The 20,032-nt window shown below is 37.6% G+C and overlaps 2 protein-coding genes and 1 pseudogene across 2 annotated transcripts; 1 reads left to right on the forward strand and 2 right to left on the reverse strand.

The window, feature by feature from the left end:
• The first annotated feature begins 3,867 nt into the window (after positions 1-3,867).
• LOC121960577 lies at positions 3,868-17,195 on the forward strand (annotated as a pseudogene).
• LOC121960579 (hydroxyacyl-coenzyme A dehydrogenase, mitochondrial-like) lies at positions 4,612-7,948 on the reverse strand. The gene is made up of 8 exons (XM_042510361.1): positions 7,928-7,948; positions 7,312-7,440; positions 7,070-7,227; positions 6,361-6,487; positions 6,076-6,165; positions 5,915-5,987; positions 5,085-5,201; positions 4,612-4,727 (listed from the first exon to the last, which is right to left on the reverse strand). Exons 1-8 carry the CDS (start codon positions 7,946-7,948, stop codon positions 4,612-4,614), a joined length of 831 nt encoding a protein of 276 aa, XP_042366295.1.
• LOC121960578 (hydroxyacyl-coenzyme A dehydrogenase, mitochondrial-like) lies at positions 9,404-13,548 on the reverse strand. Its single transcript, XM_042510359.1, has 8 exons — positions 13,432-13,548; positions 12,621-12,749; positions 12,379-12,536; positions 11,415-11,541; positions 11,074-11,163; positions 10,913-10,985; positions 10,080-10,196; positions 9,404-9,522 (listed from the first exon to the last, which is right to left on the reverse strand). The coding sequence occupies exons 1-8, from the start codon at positions 13,546-13,548 to the stop codon at positions 9,404-9,406; spliced, it is 930 nt and encodes a 309-aa protein (XP_042366293.1).
• Positions 17,196-20,032: the final 2,837 nt, after the last annotated feature.

Here is a 20,032-nt window from a genome sequence, read left to right on the forward strand (position 1 = left end):
TTAAAAAAAAAAATCTTCGTCAATTTTTTATTTAATTATTATTAATATTTTGGGTTTTTTTTTCTTTTTTTTTAAAATCAATTTCTTTCTCATTTTTGGTCATTTCTTCTTTCCTTGCTTATTGCTGTCTTCCAATATTTTTGAAAGAACTCAAACCAATTTAGTTGGGTTTCAAAGGTTCAAATTCACTTTGTCATAATCAAAAACATGAGGAAAAGCAATAAGCATCTCTGTGAGAAATGTTACAAAAATATTTAAAAGTTAGTAGATTTAGAAAATCTTATTTTCATCTTTTTTTAGCTAGGGAAAAATTACTAATAATTATTATCATAGTTACATATTTAAAATTATGCTAAATATATATATATATTCTAGGCTATGTTTTAAAAAGACATTATATGCTTGGTATTTTTTTTGTTTAATTATTACTACTTTTCAGATAATTTTCTTACACTTTAAAAATAACAAAACAATTTCTTGCTAGTTTTGGGGTCATTTCTTCTTCTTTCTTTGCTTACAGCTTTCTCACCTGTTTTTTAAAAAAAATAAATCAAACCAATTTGTTCAGGTATAAAAGGGTTAAATTCAAGTTTGGATTACTTGTTCCACCACTGTGTCATAATGGGATTTTTTTTTTCAAAAACACGAGGAAAAGCAATAAGCATCTCTGTAAGAAATGTTACAAAGAATTTAAAAGTTAGTATATATTTAGAATTTTTTTTAAGAAAAAAGCAAAAGAATTTATAGGAAAAAATATTAATTATTATCGTAGTGACATATTTAAAATCATACTACAGAATATGTATATGTTCTAGGCTATTTGCTTTTTAAAGCAAAGCAAATAGCAAATAGCCTAGAACATATAATATATATAATAGCCTAGTGCTTTTTAAAGCACTTTATTTTTTTAAACTCTTTTTTTTAAACTTTAAAAAATAGAAATCTTGCTAAGTTTGGGGTCATGTCTTCCTTGCTTGCCTATTGCGGCTTCTTCGCATGTTTTTCCTTTTTTTTTTTTTTGTTGAAATAAATCAAACCAATTTGCTCAGGTTTTAAAGCGTTAAACTCAGGATCTGAGTACTTCTTCCAGCACTGTCTCTCACATGGATTTGAGAAGTCCGACTGTGGCGGAGCCCCTGAACGCAGCTCGGTCCCGCGGCGGCTCTCTGGCGCCGCCCTCTCTCAGACACGCATGTTGTCCCTGTGCTCTCGCATTTCAACACTCGTCTGTGTTTATATTTTTGAAAACGTGGCATTTTTACCTAAAGTGAGACTTCAGCAAACAGCGACGCAAACACAGGAACATCTCTAACACCGGTTTTATCCGCTGGACTCTCTTCAAGGTACGTTTTTCTGTGTGTTTCACTCGCTTTGTTGCTCCTTTTTCCCCCTTTTGCTGGTAATTACAGTCATTAGCATCCATCTTGGTGGAAGCTAATTACACCACTGCAAGGAGAAACGGCTGTTCCTATAGCCTGCAACATACAAAACACATCTGCGCGCTTTATGGGCTTTAAAACTTTATGTGAAATATGCTGATTTAAAATCAATTAAAACACCTCTGTATTTCTGTAATAAATCAATAGGGATGAAGATAATAGGCCTGCTGACTTTGTCGTTAAATTATGGCACATTAATAGTGTTTTCACACCGTGTACTACCATTGAAAAACATTAAAATACCTTCATAGGCTGCAGTAGTTGACTTCTCTGAGAGTAATTCTCATGCATTGTGTCAGGTGATGAGGCCAGATTTATCACTGCAGCATGATGTGTTCAGGTGCTGCAGCTTGCACATGTTAAAGATAAGTAGAGACCATCATCAACTCTGCAACAACAAGTAGATAAAGAAAGTACTTAAATATTTCATCTAGGTGTCATGCACCTGAATGCATCACCTCCTAGTTAGTATAGATACTCTGCAGTCAATGATACCAATATGAGTTCATGATAGAGACACAAAAACACGGAAGTAATGATTGAATCATGGTGATTTAATGCGGTTATGATTAGTTAAAGAGGCACTCCACCTGTTTGACATATGGGTGTCTTCTGGAAATTATCATTGAAAACAAATAATCATGTTGATGCCATAAGAGTTATCTAAGTTTTTTTTTTTTTTTTTTTTTTTTTACTGTTTTCTTAGTTTATTAATTAATTAAGTGAATTATTCATTTTTTGCACAATTTCAAATACACCAAATGACAAAAATAACACAGTACAGTGCAGGGAGAGAGAAAAAAACAAACAAACAAAAAACCCCGATAAAACGGGTGGGCCTCCAGCCCAAAAAAAGGTTGAAATTTCCGGAGTTATAAGAAACCTAAACACATTGAAATTACTAACATAAAAGTGACACTAATAGCAGAATATAAATATATGTATGCATATATGTATCTATCTATAATGATAAAATTATAAATAAAATAACTAATACCTGGTGTCCATGCTTTGATGTGATATTGTCATGTAAAGATATTCTGATATTCTGTATGGATGATAATAATGATAGTAATAATAATAATAATATTAATGGTTATTATTATAGTACAAGACCAAATTTGTATATTTGTGTATGTATAACAAAATGGAAATTATAAATCAACTCCAGTTCCCTGCTTATTTTTAATTAATGCTTAACTATTGCATGATTCATCATTTTCCAGTGAGTGCATTAATGCTTCATACATCATGAACTCACAAGGCTAAGTTAGGATTAATAAATAATTTGGTCGTTATCAGTTTGTGTGCCGTTATTAAGTTATTTAGTGCAAAGGTAAAAGCACTGTTCGCTGCAGTAATCATTAATAAACAGTTCACCAAAGTAACAGAAGGGCCACAGTGCTGATGATGTCTTGAAAGGTTACGCTTACGGCTCATAATGAGGACTACAATATTCAACACGTGTTTATTTAATTACAGGAGGACACGAACGCGCTGAATATAAATTCTGTGATTATAATGATGAAAACATCAGTCATTGCATTAATTATTGTGGTGTTCTTGTATTTAGATTAGTTGCTAATCGTATGCATTTCAGTTTTTCTTCTCCTGCTGGAAATTTGCAGAGTGAGAAAAGTATAAAATGGGTTTTTGTTATTGTTTTGGAAATTACACACTAAAATGAGCAAATCAGCCAAATGAATGAACAAAAAAAAAGACTGAAAATGATTTAAAAATAAGTTTGCAGTCATTACGGGGTGGAGTAGGCAGTGTAGAAAAGGCAGGTTTTTAGCTTTGACTCAAAAGTGGTCACAGTGAGGGCGTGGCACAGAAGATACCAGGAAACTTCAAATATACGCCGAGTCCTTTGGATGTATAAAACCGTGTTTTTGGCTACCTGCTGGAGATAACCTTAGTTAGCTGCCTAGATCACACATACAAATATCGCTATATGATTAACCTTTTGTCAAAATGGACAAAATCCTCACATCACATCCTTCGCTTGTAAGACTTTTCATAATTCAGTTCCACTGATGTTCCTGACACCACGAGCACAAAGAAGACAGTAATATTAGCATAGTAAACAAGGGAGGGACTTTTATATTTTTTTATTTTCCATCTTCAAAATAAAGATCTGACTAATTCATCTAACTATTTTATGAAATAATAATAATAATAATTTGATTTTATATTATGCAGATTTTTATACAAAACCGTTTTTTTGAAGGCTTGGATTGTTAAATAAATAAATATAAATTCTAATAAAACTGTAAATGTTCTTTTAGCAAAATGGTTCTTAAAGTGTAAATTCTGAATGTTGACATTGCCTTTCTTTTGGATGAACTGTGAATTGTTGATCTGTGAGCGTTTCTCGGTGACGGGACCCACGTAACGCCTCTCTGGTTCTCTCCCAGGTTTTGAGGCGATGTCGTCCGTGTGGCAGCAGGAGCCGGCGGGTTATTCCCCCTGCGTGGAGATGACTCCAGCTCTGTGAGGTGCAAAGACAGGCTCACCTCTCCGGCCTGGCTGAAGCAGGAACAAGACGACCTCCAGATCATCAAGTGGGAGAACTTTCAAACAGGAGCTTCGGCCGATGCCGTTCAGGACAACACACCCAGCAGTGCCATGTCGGGTAGGAGCGCTTTCACACGCTCTGCTTTTTTCTCCGTGACAGTGTGTCATGTCACGTTGTTTTCTGCCACATCTTTATTTTTTGCTTTTGGTCATAAAAAGGAAAAAAATGGCTAACAGATAATTCCAATCAGTTAAGTTTACTTAAAATTGATTCCACTAACACACATAAAACACGGCTCAACAAAAATAGATAAATATATAAAAAACATTTACCAACCCGATAAGCACTCCAGCTTCTACCAGAACATGAACACATTTTGATAATCCAGTTTTATTTCATTGGTGATTGTTGTATAGTCGCAGTCATACACTGGAGAACACCCAATAAAGTTTTCAATAAAGTTAGTTATAATTGGATTTAATCCCTTTACCCACAAAAAAAGGATGTAATTAAGAGGCACATTAAGTGTGAAAATAGAAGTAAAAAGAAAAAACAACAATTATAGCCGGCAAAGACAATTAAAGACAAAGTTAGAAATTACAGAAGGCACAGGCACTTTTTATTAGTGTTGGATGCTTTTTTTTAGTAAATTACTTATACTTGTAGAATCCTTCTCCTGTCTTTTTTGCCCCATTTTCCCTCCTCAGCCAACTTGTTGAGCAGTTCACTCGGGGCAAAGAGTGGGTTGCCAGGGTTCGCGTTCGACCAAACTAAAGATATGCAATGACAGAAAGGAACAGGGATTAATAACTAATATATCCGCTTATTTGAATTACCTTTGTTTCTCTTTTCTTGCAACAGTTTAATTCAGTAAAAATATGTAAGTATAATCAGAAAAATATGATTTACTTTAAGTACTTCAAATGTGCATTGTGCAGCTGTATTATCGATTGGGACTCAGTATTTGCAGATACTCAATATCAAAGTACTAGATCAAAATTGGGGCCAAAAAAGCTTAATCAGGACTCCACTACCTTTAAGTAATAATTGAGTAAATGTACTTGTACTGTACTTACATTCCACCATTGGTTACGTCATACCTGTAATATCAACTTAGTTTAACTCACCATACATGATGGACTGTAGAGTTTTTATTCCTAAATTATCCATAAGCTCAAATGGTCCCATAGGATAACCAGCACCAAGTTTCATGGCAGTATCAATGTCCTCAATGGATCCATAACCTGAGGAAGTAAACAGCAGAACAAGACGGTAACCATGCAACTCTACAGAAATCAACCAAAAACTACAAAATATTATCATGGGATACTGAATTAGAGCCTCAGTATTTGGTGCTGTTTGTTCACTAACATGGAGGTGCGGGCTTTATGACCTATACTGCAGACAGACACCAGGGGGCGATCGAGTTTGAAAAACAACACTGAGGAAACTGGCATGTTGTCCATCGTTATATAGTCTGTGGTAGAGACAGATGCAGGACAAACCATGATGTTTTTTGGTGAGTTTTTTTTTTTTTAAATAAGGTGTAGCTGCCTGCAGGTTAGCCAAAAAGGTACTTAGGCTTCAGTTAATTTGGTAAAAGACGGAGACTTGAATTTAATAGGTGTATGTCTCTTTTTTCAGTTTTTAAGGAAAATCGCTATTAGGATGTTTTCTTTTATGAAATTTTTCGAGTCTGTTTTGGCATTATTGAGTAGCTGTGCAGACTAAAGAGTCAACGTTGGGAGAAAAATACTCAGCCACCGCCAATTTGAGCTAACTTATGTTCAGTAAAATGAGTGAAACTGTATATTTCTTTTGGCAGTTGTATCGCTTTTTAATCCCGCCAAAAAAAATGCCTCCTGCATGCCCCTGTAACTGCCCTCTACTGTTGTGGTTAATGATCCCAATACACAAACTGTGGATATCTCACTATTGCCATCACTGATGTACATACCTTTCTCATGCAGCCAAACGGCCCCAAACAGGTAGGGAATAATTAGGCGGTTTACAATGAATCCTTGTGTATCCTGATGAATAAGATATCAGATGCAGTCAAGTTGGCTGTAATATGTTTTAAACACTACAGTTGTCGTGACATTACACAGCAAATCTTACCTTGCAGGACACCGGTGTTTTACCAAGCATTTTGCAGAAGTTTCGGAGGGAATCTACAGTCTCTTGGCTTGTTTCTGATATGTTGATAACCTGTGAAAGAGTGATAGTTAAGTTTTTATATATATTATATATATATATATATACATATATATAGGTATGAAAAAATAGATACTGCCCAATCCTAATACTCATGTGACCAAACCAAAAGAAACCCTATTGCAGCGGTATAACAACATTCATGTGTATTGTTCAAACAAAGATAAACAGTTTTTGCGGGCGACGTACCTCTACAAGCTTCATCATAGGTACCGGGTAGAAAAAGTGAAGGCCACCAAATCTGTTCAGCCTGCTGGTGGAGCTGCCGATGTCCGTTACGGAAAGGGAGGATGTGTTGCTGGTAAAGATAGTGTGTCTAGAACACATTTAGAAAAAGAATACATAATAATAATAATAATACTCTTTTGCAGAAAAATATTTTTTTTAAACACACTCAAAAAAAGTCTCAATGATTGAGAAACAATACACCCAAAAAAATCAAAATTATTTAAATCTAAAAGAAAAAGCACTCCAAATTCAGCATTCTTCGAAAAAGATTTAAATGTGTCTCAAAATAGTTGGCTATCAGTTATCAGTGAATTGACAGATTGATTAACCAACTTGTTGCAGCTGTACCTGTATAAACTGTTGGGTAATTTATTTCATAATAAAGATTCATATTTTACATACTCTTATGATTTTTCTGAAAAAATCTTAATTTGTGAAGTAACTTAAGCTGTCAGATAAATGTAGTGAAGTAAAAAGTACAATATTTCCCTCTGAAAAGTAGTGGAATAAAAGAATAAAGGAGCATGAATAGAAAATGCTTAAGAAAAAGCACAAGTACTTCAAATCCATAGTTAAGCACAGTACTTCATGAAACCCAGAACAGACAGTAATCAGCTTCTAATGTAACACTTAAAGCTAATAAATTGGACAGAAACAGGACAGCGCTCACGCTGGTGCCAGCTTGTCGAGCCGACCAAAGAGATCCTGTTTGATTTTTAGATTTTCCACGATGGCCTCCACCACAAGATCTGTGGCTTGAACTGCAGATCCAGCATCTGTGGTCCATGTCAGATTCTGCAGAGCTTTCTGGATGAACTCTTCACCTGCCTGAAACAAAGCAAAATGTCCCGTTAACCACACACATCTCGCTCTCACTGCTTTTATTTGGCCGGGTGATGTGCAGTACCTCACCTCTGGCTTATCAGCAAACTTCTTCTTGACCACTCTTTGAAGGTTCCCTTCAATTCCTTTGACAGCATTTTTAAGGAAGTCGTCATTCGTGTCCACCAGAGTCACAGAGTGGCCGGTTGATGCTGCAACCTTTCAGAAAGGAGATAATTTAACCTGTCACACACTGCTCCCTTTTTCAGGTCTCTGCTCAAAAATGGTCTTTATTTGAATATAGAGTATATCTCAGCAACCACAAGGCCCACATGAGTAATCAATGAAGGAAATGAAAATTAAATGAAGGAACAAGACTTTTTTTTGTCCTCGCCTGAAAAAACATTACAGGAAATAATTAAGCATAAGGGACAACTAGGAAACCACAAAACGTTTTTTTTTTTTTTTTTAAATCAGTCAGTCAGACATAAGGTACATGTTTCCACTCATAGGAAAAAAAAAGAGCATGATCATGTCCTCACTTGTTTAAATGCCCCGCAGGCTGTAGCTCATTAGTAGCTAAAATAAACAGAAACACAACTGTCAATGTCAGTTATGTTGAGGTGGGAGCAAACAATAAATAGGGACCAGAACAGCAAAGGAATCATATTCCATTATAGTAGACCAAAAGAATTTAATCTCTTACCTGTGCAATCCCTGCACCCATCTGTCCACCTCCGATGACCGTTACGTTCTTAATAACAATATTCCTGAGAGCCGAAGAGGAAAAAACCTCTGTAGAGCTGGTGAGTGAAGAAAGCCATGATGTTTCAACCTGCTGCAGGACAGGAGAAGATCAGTTAAGAAAGCCCATCTTTATCCATACACCGGGGAAATTCATCAGTCCTTTGAAAGCAAATTGGTTTGACTTCTTTCTTAGCAACTACAAATAAACTATACACCATAGAATCTAGACATTATTGCACAATCTCGCCTGGCTTCGCTAACGTGCTCCTTTCACCTACCTCCTCGATGAATTCCAGAGAACAATTTTAGACAGAGCTGAACTTGAGACTTTAACAGACCCAGGCACTCAGGGGCCATCATTTGTTGACTATGCAAAATAAATATGTTAATAAACGTAACTGTAAAGGCATTGGTAGGCCGTTGCTGGCTGTGGGCGACAAACTGCCGGGAGGTTGACATCCAGAATCGTCTCAAACACACTGACGGGGGCAGGGTCTCTGCAAAATCAAATCAGAGCTGATCAGATAAGACTGATGGTTGAGAGAAGCAGCTGCTGCAGAGGTGGTGAATGCAAACTCTTAGACTCAAAGTTATTAATGATTAAGTTCCACTTTCACTGCGCCTGCTGTTCTGCTGCTCCGTCTCTGCACTCTGTGAGTATTGTACAATGCATAACCAAACGTTGCATATATTGCAATAACACTCTTAATGAACAGTTCAGCTCCAAAAGTGTAGGAGTCATTAGTTATGTCTGTGTATTTGTTTATTTTATATGCCAATAGGATTCACCGATTCTTTTTGTAAACGTGCATCTTAGATTAAACAGGAAACTGTGAATTCTGCCTCGGCATCTCATTGAAAACAGGTCTCCTCCCACACCCAGTTATGTGTCTTAAGAAGATCGTCACCACAAAAAGTATAAAATCAATATGCTGCAGCAGATGTGTTGACCGTAGTGGGCTGCCACAAATAAATGATTGTGTTGGAAATCCTGGTCTGTATGTGTATCTGCACAGCAGTCATCACCTTTCGCACTGACAACAAGAACAAACACCAGACAAGTACTGAATAAAATCAGTTTTAATTAGATTGAATCTCTTACACACAAAAAGATGTCATTCAGTGGATATGCAAAAGATAATGGAATGACAGATAAAAGCCATCTTGATAAGAATAGATAAGATACGCCTTTATTGATCTCCAGGGAGGAAATTCAGATGTTGCAGCAGCATAAAAACATTTAATAATTCCAGATAAATAAAAATAAAATACATTTTTTTTAATAATTAGAATAAGAGTTACAACTAGTATAAAAGTAAAAGTTTAGTTTAAAAAAAAATCAACTATAGCCTACAAAAGCAATATAGGATAAAGTTCAAAGTTACAGATGACAGGTGCTTTGTATCAGTGTTGGATGCCTTTTTTTTTTACTAAATTAACAATACTTATAGAATCCTTCTCCTGTCTTTTTGCCCAGTTTTCCCTCTGCAACCAACTTGTTGAGCAGTTCACTCGGGGCAAAGAGTGGGTTACCAGGGTTCGCTTCAGACCAACCTAAAAATAAGCAATTACAAAGAAGAACAGGAATTAATATCTAAGATATCAGTTTAATTGAATTATCTGTGTTTCTCATTCCTTGCAACAATTTAATTCAGTAAACGTATGTAAATATAATCAGAAAAATTAAAAAAAGAAAGAGTACAAGTAAAAGTACTTCAGGGTTTCCCCACACATTCATTTATTCATGGCTGCCTGCCAGTATTAAAACATCTGCCGCCACGTGTTGATTTTATATTTTTGGAACTGAACTGTCATAAGGAGCGCTATTAAAGTATATGTACACTTCAGTTTTTCAGTGCATTACACTCTTGGAGCACAGAGCGTACTCTGGGCACAGATGGAGCAGCAGAATGCCAGATGCATTTTATCCAGGTTTATACAAGTATCCAATCAGGACTCAGTATTGGCAGGTATTCAATATCAAATTACTCGGATCGCGTTCAGGGGCAAAAAAACTTGATCGCTGCATCCCTACCTTTAAGTGATACTTGAGTACTTACATTCCACCAGTGGACACATCAAACCTGTAATTTCCACTTAGTTTAACTCACCATCCATGGAGAACTTAAGGATGTCTAGTCCTACAAAATCTGCAATCTCAAGGGGTCCCATAGGATAACTAAGACCAAGTTTCATGGCAGTATCAATGTCCTTCATGGATCCATGACCTGAGGAAGACAACAGCCAAACAAAACAGCAACCATGCAAAACTACAGAAATCAACCAGAGACTACAAAAAATGATCATGGGATACTGAATCAGAGCCTCAGTATTAACTGCTGTTTGTAGCCCAGCATAGTTCAGAGAGGCGAGACAGCCAAACCGGTTTGGCGTTTGTAGAGACAGTGGACAGGGTTCCATTACAGATTTGCACAGAACTTAAGTGTCATTTTTTAAAATGTCGATAAAACACAATTACGAGATGATTACAGTGTGAGCTCTGAGGTCGTGGCTTGACGATCAGACCATATAGTGTGAGCATATTAACTGAGAGATGTGGCTTCACGTCTCAGACGATTTACTCATACAATATGAATTCAAATTAATAATAACATTTCTAAAATCGCACAGTGTATGCCCAGTTTTAGCAAGTCGGTACTTTGGCTTTTCTTTTTTGACATTTTGCGAGTCTTTGTTTTTGGTTCATTGAGTAAGTGTGCAGACTAAAAAGCAGACATTGGAGGAAAATACTCAACCACCACCACCAATTTGAGTTGACTTTTGTTTAGTAAAACGAGTGAATCTGTGTATTTCTGCTGTCAATTGTAAAGCTTTGCAAGAAAAGTTGCCACCTGCATGTCCCTGTGGTATATAAAACAGCTGCCCTACAATCCCAATACACAAACTGTGGATATCTCACTATTGCCATCACTTATATACATACCTCTCTCATGCAGCCGTATGGCCTCAAACAGGTAGGGAATAAATAGGCGGTTTACAATAAATCCTTGTGTATCCTGATTAAAGAGATGTTAAATGCAGTTAGGTGGGCTGTGATATTTTTAAGAGACGACAGCTGTCGTGACATTACACAGCAAATCTTACCTTGCAGGACACCGGTGTTTTACCAAGCATTTTGCAGAAGTTTCGGAGGGAATCTACAGTCTCTTGGCTTGTTTTTGAGGTTTCGATGACCTGTGAAATAGAAATACTTCAGCAACTTGGATTCTAGTTGTTCTTAGCTGTTTCCTGATGTGTTCATATACTGTATATAATGTTACAATATCGATGTTTAAATTAAACATCGAGCAATGAGGTCAACTTATATAATTCCTGTGAGCAAAAACGTCAGGCCTCAGGCTGTTCTCTGTTCTCTGAGGCAGAATAGGCTGAGTCATGGCTTCACTATCAAAACACTTAATAACTGACACACTGTCAATACACACCTCAACAAGCTTCATCATAGGGACCGGATAGAAAAAGTGAAGGCCACCAAATGCATTCAGCCTGCTGGTGTAGCTGGCGATGTCAGTAATATGAAAGGAGGATGTGTTGCTGGCAAATATAGTGTGTCTAAAACATATGCAGAAAGAGAGTAAAACATAAAAAAATAGCAATAATAATAACAATAAGAAATATTATTATTATTATTAAGTACCCATTGCAGAAAAATACACTTTTAAACACAATCAAAACATCAAAATTATTAAGAAATAACACCCTGAAAAAATAAGAGGATAAAAATAGAGGGGAAGAGCTACACTTCAAACTCAGCATTATCTAAAAAAAATGTGTCTTAAAAGAGTTGGCAAGTAATTATCTCCGATTAGACGGATTGATAATTAATTACTAATCCTTGCAGCTGTACTTGTTTAAACTGTTGAGTAATTTATTTTACAACAAAATATCATTAAAAAAATCATGATTATTATGCAAAAATCTTAATTTGTACAGTAACTGAAGCTGTCAGATAAATGTACTGAAGTAAAAAGTACAATATTTCCCTCTGAAAAGTAGTGGAATAAAAGATTAAAGTAGCATGAATAGAAAATGCTTAAGAAAAAGTACAAGTACTTTAAATCCATACTTAAGTACAGTACATTGGAAAATGTACTTTAGTTACATTCCACAACTAAGAGGTCAGAAAAGTTACTAAATAAGCATCAAAGTTGCCAAGTTGGCAACACTGAGCCATTAATCTACAGAGTTTTATGCATCTGGCCCCAGAACTTGTTCTTGATTTGGAAATAACACAAGTTAATTGTGAGTTTTCTAAATACTGAAAACTGCAGTAAAAACATGCTTTTATTAACAGCAGACAGAGCTCCATGAAACCCAGAACAGACAGTAATCAGCTTCTAATGTAACACTTAAAGCTAATGAATTGGACAGAAACAGGACAGCGCTCACGCTGGTGCCAGCTTGTCGAGCCGACCAAAGAGATCCTGTTTGATTTTTAGATTTTCCACGATGGCCTCCACCACAAGATCTGTGGCTTGAACTGCAGATCCAGCATCTGTGGTCCATGTCAGATTCTGCAGAGCTTTCTGGATGAACTCTTCACCTGCCTGAAACAAAGCAAAATGTCCCGTTAACCACACACATCTCGCTCTCACTGCTTTTATTTGGCCGGGTGATGTGCAGTACCTCACCTCTGGCTTATCAGCAAACTTCTTCTTGACCACTCTTTGAAGGTTCCCTTCAATTCCTTTGACAGCATTTTTAAGGAAGTCGTCATTCGTGTCCACCAGAGTCACAGAGTGGCCGGTTGATGCTGCAACCTTTCAGAAAGGAGATAATTAAACCTGTCACACACTGCTCCCTTTTTCAGGTCTCTGCTCAAAAAGGTCTTTATTTAAATATAGAGTATATCTCAGCAACCACAAGGCCCACATGAGTAATCAATGAAGGAAATGAAAATTAAATGAAGGAACAAGACTTTTTTTGTCCTCGCCCGAAAAAACATTACAGGAAATAATTAAGCATAAGGGACAACTAGGAAACCACGAAACGACAACTGACAGTCACCATTGTAGAGAGTAGATGCTTATTAAATGACGCAGGACTCAGTGGGAGAGCATGAAGCAAAGAAATATTTAGGCGAGCTCTTGACATTGGCATGTTTATGTACATTTCCACACCCTATTTGGCCCACAGATAACAGTCACTTAGATGTCATTAGAGGTATTAAACCCATCTAAAAACAACAGTTTATGTTTTTTTTTTTTTTTTAATCAGTCAGACATACGGTACATGTTTCCACTCATAGGAAAAAAAAAGAGCATGATCATGTCCTCACTTGTTTAAATGCCCCGCAGGCTGTAGCTCATTAGTAGCTAAAATAAACAGAAACACAACTGTCAATGTCAGTTATGTTGAGGTGGGAGCAAACAATAAATAGGGACCAGAACAGCAAAGGAATCATATTCCATTATAGTAGACCAAAAGAATTTAATCTCTTACCTGTGCAATCCCTGCACCCATCTGTCCACCTCCGATGACCGTTACGTTCTTAATAACAATATTCCTGAGAGCCGAAGAGGAAAAACCTCTGTAGAGCTGGTGAGTGAAGAAAGCCATGATGTTTCAACCTGCTGCAGGACAGGAGAAGATCAGTTAAGAAAGCCCAGCTTGATCCATACACCGGGGAAATTCATCAGTCCTTTGAAAGCAAATCGGCTTGATTTGTAGACTTTACACCATAGACTCTACACATTATTGCACAATCTCGCCTGGCTTCGCTAACATGCTCCTTTCACCTACCTCCTCGATGAATTCCAGAGAACAATTTTAGACAGAGCTGAACTTGAGACTTTAACAGACCCAGGCACTCAGGTGTCATCATTTGTTGACTTTTCAAAAATAAATATGTTAATAAATGTAAAGGCATTGGTAGGCCGTTGCTGGCTGGGGGCGACAAACTGCCAGGAGGTTGACATCCAGAATGGTCTCAAACACACTGACGGGGGGCAGGGTCTCTGCAAATACAGATTCACCATGAATTTGTTTGTTGGATAATTGTTCTTATTATCAAATCAGAGCTGATCAGCTGCTGCAGAGGCGGTGAATGCAAACTTAGACTCAGAGCAATTAATGAACAGTTCAGCTCCAAAAGTGTGGGAGTCATTAGTTATGTCTGTATATTTGTGTATTTTATATGCAATGCCATGTTTCCAGCTGCTTTTAGCATACAAACATGGGTGTTTTGTGGTGATGCATCTGTGATTTTTTTGGGCAGTTTTTAGGCTACAAATGCAGGTGTTTTATAGTAATCCGTGTGTGTTTCACTAGCTTTTAGGCTTCAAACGTAGGTGACTTTTAGCATTTGACCACATTTTGGGTATGCAGAAATGTCACTACTAATGTTTTTTCTGGCAAATTGGGTTTTTATTGTCCCTGTTAATTATATAAATAATTGGGTTTTTATTGTTCCTGTTAATTATACAAATACACAATAATAAACAAAGCAACAACCACACTACACCACATTTGTTTGGAAGGATAAAAGCTATGCCAGTTAAATCATCTGATGATGCTGTTTTTCACACACTCTCCACATGGCTATTTGTCTTCCTCCAGCTGCCTCACATTCAGAAAGCCTGCCCCCTCGAGTCCTGCTGACCATCACCAAGCTGCAGTGCATGCTGGAGAGCAAACAGGAGCGCATCGCTGCACTGGAGAGGCAGGTGGAAGACCTGATGCAGGACCGCAAGTTCCTGAGAAGCCAGATTGAAAACCTCACAAGTAACCGCTCCATGCCAACTTTTGCATCACCAAGCCCACTCGCTGAAGGTCAGTATGAAACCGTATTTGTCTGTCTAATACTACTACTACTACTAATATACTAATTGGACGCTGTTATTCATGTCATTTGTGTCAATTACGCAGCTCCTAAACCCAGCAAAGTGCAGCACCCAGAAAACAAATCTCGGAAGAGAGAAAGAGCTTCTTCGTGTTCATCTGACAGCAGCGACAGCGGTTCTGAAGCATCAGATTCATCTGAAGTTTCAGCAGCCTCGAGCGAACACAGGCGGAAGAAACACCATAAGGATAGGAAACGATCGAAGAAAGGGAAGGACTACAGCAGAAAGAGAGGTAATAATCATGTTTTGTTAATTTTAGAGTGGCCTTTTATTGTGTGTAATTTGTATTGTGTATGTGTATTCTGTGTAGTAATGAGATAAAAAGTGCTTACTAACACTGGCCTCACACCAGAAACACACTACGTTTCCAGCAATTTCAGACCAAATTCTAATGAATAAAGTAATGTTGGTGCGTGCTCCTGTGTTCTCCAATGCTTAACCAGAGAAAGTCCCACTGAGATTCAGAATCTCCTTCTCAAGGGTGTCACGGCCATGAATTTCACATCACAGAACAAACAGATTTTAAGTGTTTAGACTTTACTCATGCAAATACAGGAGCTACAGTAGCAAACCGGATAGACGACAAACATGGAGAGTATCGCTTCTCTCGCACTGTGGAAAACAGAAAGAAACAGGTGGATTTGTGAAATGAGCAAAAGTCTGCGTTTAATTCAACGTGTTTCTGATCTACCAACCAGCAGTAGTTTTGGTGACAAATCTTAAAAGCAATCTCGCCATTTTCAACATTAACTTATTTTTTATAATGCTCTCTGTGACTCTGAGTTTAAAACCTGTTTTTTTACTTTCTTTTTTTCTTGTTGTTTCTTTGTTTTTTTTTGTTACGTATTTGCAGTAAATTTTTCTTGTACTTTTTAAAAATGTCTTGCTCATGTTTTGGTTATTTGTTTTTTATCTTTTTGAAGGAAATCAAGCCAGTTTGCTCAAGGGTTGTAATCAGTCACACCGGATCGTTTGCCTATTTAAACATCTCACACATAACCCTGTGCCCTGACATCAGCGTTGGGTTGGGTTGATTTGTGTTGCAATCATACAATTATATTTACATGTTGATACCAGACCCAAAATGGTGCACATGCATGCCGGTGGAGCAGCTCACCTGTCGGTTTACTTTTTCGGTATACGGCCCTCTGAATATGTGCTGTAGTGTTTCTCCCATTTGGCTCATAAACTTAACATTGTGATGGAGTCACTGATTTTTACATACAAACATATAATACCATCATGGCTCAAAAACTCCTCAGAAATATTAATAATTGACTTGTTTGCAGTGCGAGGGCTTCTGTCAACAGTTTTACTAACGTCTCTTTGACATTGGTGGCCTCGGGACTTTTTTGTGGAGCTCAGTGGCCGCGAGACAGCACCTTCCTGTTTACTCTTTGTCCCCACCGAGCACAAAATATTAGGACTATCAACATGCAGAACTTGTTTGTGTTTGTCGTAGTCATGTCATCTTTTTTTCGCAGGAGTTAACATCACACGTTACTTAATGCTGTTATTCGACAGTTTTATATTTTCTGTTTACTCATGCACAAGTGCGAAAATGTCTCAAAGTAACAATACAGACTGCTGTTACAGTCTGTAAATTGTTTGATGCAAAAATACATTTGGTAGTGATTATCTTAACCCTCATGCAACTATTGGTACATTTTTGTTTTTTTTAACTTTCATTTTGGCTGTGTTAATGCATATTGCATACATTTATGGGTACATTTCTTTGTACCAAATGTGTAATTAGTCAGAAAATTGAAGAAGTGCATGAGGTTTAAGCATGATTGCATAAAAAAAACACTTATTTTGGCAAACTGAAAAGTTTTTATCACTTGCCTAGACTGTGTTTTTAATGACGAAATATTTTACTTCTGTAATAACCATTGTTCATCATTCCACCAGCCACTGGTGTCCAGTACGTCATCCACCGCTACAAACAAGTCCTGTCCGCCTTCATCAAGAAGAAGAGCATGAGCGAAGCCTTCCGTCATCTCGGAATCGATCGGAACACCATCGCCAACACGGCGTCGATCGCCGAGCTCCACCTGGCCGGAAAAGACATGGTCCCCCTGGTGGGCATGTTTCGCCAAGGAGAAGAGACTCTGGTCAGCTACGCCCACAGGTGCACTCTGGTCATCGACAGCGACGCCGATCTGTCGAGGAAAATAGACCAAATGAAAGCTAACGGCGAGCTTTTGCCCATCTCAGGGAAAAGGCCGAGGGTGTTGCATTCTCACATGCAGCAGCTGGGGGGCGCTGCAGAGAGCATTTTGATAGGCTGATGATTGTTTTATTGCGTGGAGGAGGAGGTGAAACAAAAGGCCTTCACTAAATTATGTTTGTTTTTCCACCAATCTGAACTGATGGATTTAAATATTTTATGTAGCATTTTTCTTAAATGTTTATTTATGTCTCCAAGGGAACATTTTTTTTGTACATAGACACATTTAGTATATATATTTTGAACTTTTTAGCCATTAAAATAATTTACAGTGACTGTCAATAAGGGACTTTATTTTATTATTTAAGGGGAGACACTCCAGGTGGATAGGATTTTAAAAAAGTGACTGCTAGATATCACCATGAAACTTTCCTATTCCGAGAGTTTAAGCAAGGTAGCTCATATTTAATGAGATACTGTCTCATTACAGACCTAAACTTAAAATTTCAGATAATTTGTATACTGTCTTAATACAAATAATCAACTAGGTATCTAAATATCGATAAAAGCAGGTTCAAAATTCTTGTTCAGATTAAAAAACATTTCTCGAACAAAAATCTGAACATTGAATAACGCCAGGTTCAAATCTCTTGTTGAATTTTGTTGTCATATTGGGGTTCTATTTTTTTTTATTGTAAAATTCCCTGCATTTTTATATTAAAAACACAAGAAAATTACCTGAAATTGTCAAAAAAAAACAGAAAGAAGAGTTAAAGACCAAAACTAGGAAATGACCTGAAAAAAATAGTTTTTTTCCCCTAATTTTTAATACATAATTTTAATCATTATAAATACAGTTTTCTTTATATTTTCACATAGTTAATTGATAATTCTCTTATTTTCCCTATTTCCCCTCTGTATATCTCTTTTTAGGTCATTTTCTTGTCACCAAATTTGTATTTTGGACATTTTCTTTCCACTAGTATAAAAAAAACACATGTAATGGAAGCAAAATAGCCCCAAATCTTAAACTGACCAGAGCATGAAAAAGCTGCTTTCACCTGGCGTGTCTCGCCTGCAGAGCAAAGTGTGTGTAGTTTTAGAAACACCCACAAGATGGCAGCGCTGACATGTTAGATTATGTTTACAAATCACTCCTCTTGTCATTTTCTCCAAAATGGTGGATTATCAGTTTCCGTTTTCCAGCACATGGTTTTTGTTGGAAGTGTAGCTTTCTGTTCATAGACTTTTTTTTGTTGGGACTATCCTGTGAAACGTATGCTGTAACTGAACCGAGCAATTTCAAAACTGCAAAGTGTGTCAATGCTTCTGAACTGCCAAAAAATGAAGACACTGTTTGTTGGTAAATAGATTTCAGTGTTGCCTTTGTTTTTATCCCAGGGTCCTCAAGACACTGTCAACTGCACATGACCTTTCACAGAATCGGTGACCTTTCAGAGAGGACGTCAGAGTCACATGACCCGAGGTCAGAGGATGAGGACCCCCCAAAGTCAAACATCAACACCAAATCCTGTGATTTTTGTCTCCTGTTAGCTCAAACAACAAATGCAGATCAAATGTATACAGCAGGGATACTCAACTCGCTTTGCTTGGGGGCCAAAATGACAGGAGGGGCCGGTCGCAGCATCTGCATACGTGTTTCTAGGACTGTAGGATATTTCTAGGAATTTAGGATGTTTTGAAGTTTTTTAGACATTTTTAGGATTTGGGGACATTTTTTAGATTTAGGTATGTTTCAAGGATTTTAGGACATTTCTAGGATTAATGGACATTTCGAAGATTTATAACAGACATTAGACATTTATAGGATTTTAGGCTGTTTCTAGGATAATGGGACATTTTTTTAATTTTACAACATTTTTAAAGATAAAGCTAAAGACAACTTTATTCATCCTGAAAGGGCAATTTTGTGTACAGTCGACCAAACGCATAAAAGATTGATTTTTTGGATTTTAGGACATTAGGGGCTTAGCTAGGACCTCTGTAGGGGGAAGCTCTATTTTGATGCTGTTTTATGCACTCTGACAGCATAAAGTACAAAAAAATCCCAGTGAGAATAACTTTAATTTTATTGTGAATTAGAAAATGGTTGGGGGGCCACCCAGCACTCTATAGAGGGCCGTATTTGGCCTACGGGCCGTAAGTTGAGTATCACTGGTATACAGTATTAAATTTGCTTTCAGAGACATGTTTTATTCTGTTTCTTGACCAGAGGAGTGGGCCACACCAGTTGTGTAGACAGATGGAAAAGCTTGCTGAGACATCCTTGGGCGATGGTAAGTGTCAGAGCAAAGTGTTGCCATTGCCTTCCCCTGCTGTTTGCTTTTCACGTGGAGTGACAAATTACTCGTGCGAAGCCATTATAGGGGCTGCACCCGGGCTGTTTATCTTTGCATGGGACTCTGTCACTGTCACTCCCATTCACACGCCGGCTATCTGCTTATCTTTCACTCTCACATCCCAATCTGTCTGTCCCCTCCCCCCGTGACCCCCGCCCCCTCCCGCTTTGAACCCATTCAGTCATTTCTCATTACCTATCACTTCTCCATCTCTTCTTCCTTCTCTTACTCTCATCTTTTCACCCAAAACCAAAAAAAAGGTAGATTTTTGAAACATTTCATGACAGTTGAAGTTCCTCTCTCAGCCTGTTCACAGCCAGAGGGGACAGGTGCATGCTGGTCTGCTCCGCAGCATGAGGTAAAAAAGGGTGGGTGTATCTCTCTGGCAGCACTCACCTCCTCCCACCTCCTGAGGCGTGCAAACGTCAGCTCTGCTCTCCTTGTCACCAGCACCAGATGAGAAAGGCAGGTTTTCTGCAAATCCTGAAATGGAAAAAAGGACGCTGGGAGTAAAGTAGAAGATGTTATCAAAGTATATTTCATTCTTGCACACCAAAAAAAAAAGATGCAGCCTCCACCTGCGAATACTCCAGAGTGGCAGCTGTGAATTTGGTGTTAATGACGCGGGGCGATGGAGCTGAAGATGGAGATGGGATGCGGGCCTAATCGAG

This window comes from Plectropomus leopardus, chromosome 21 (assembly GCF_008729295.1).
Source record: "Plectropomus leopardus isolate mb chromosome 21, YSFRI_Pleo_2.0, whole genome shotgun sequence".
Taxonomy (NCBI): Eukaryota; Metazoa; Chordata; class Actinopteri; order Perciformes; family Serranidae; genus Plectropomus; species Plectropomus leopardus.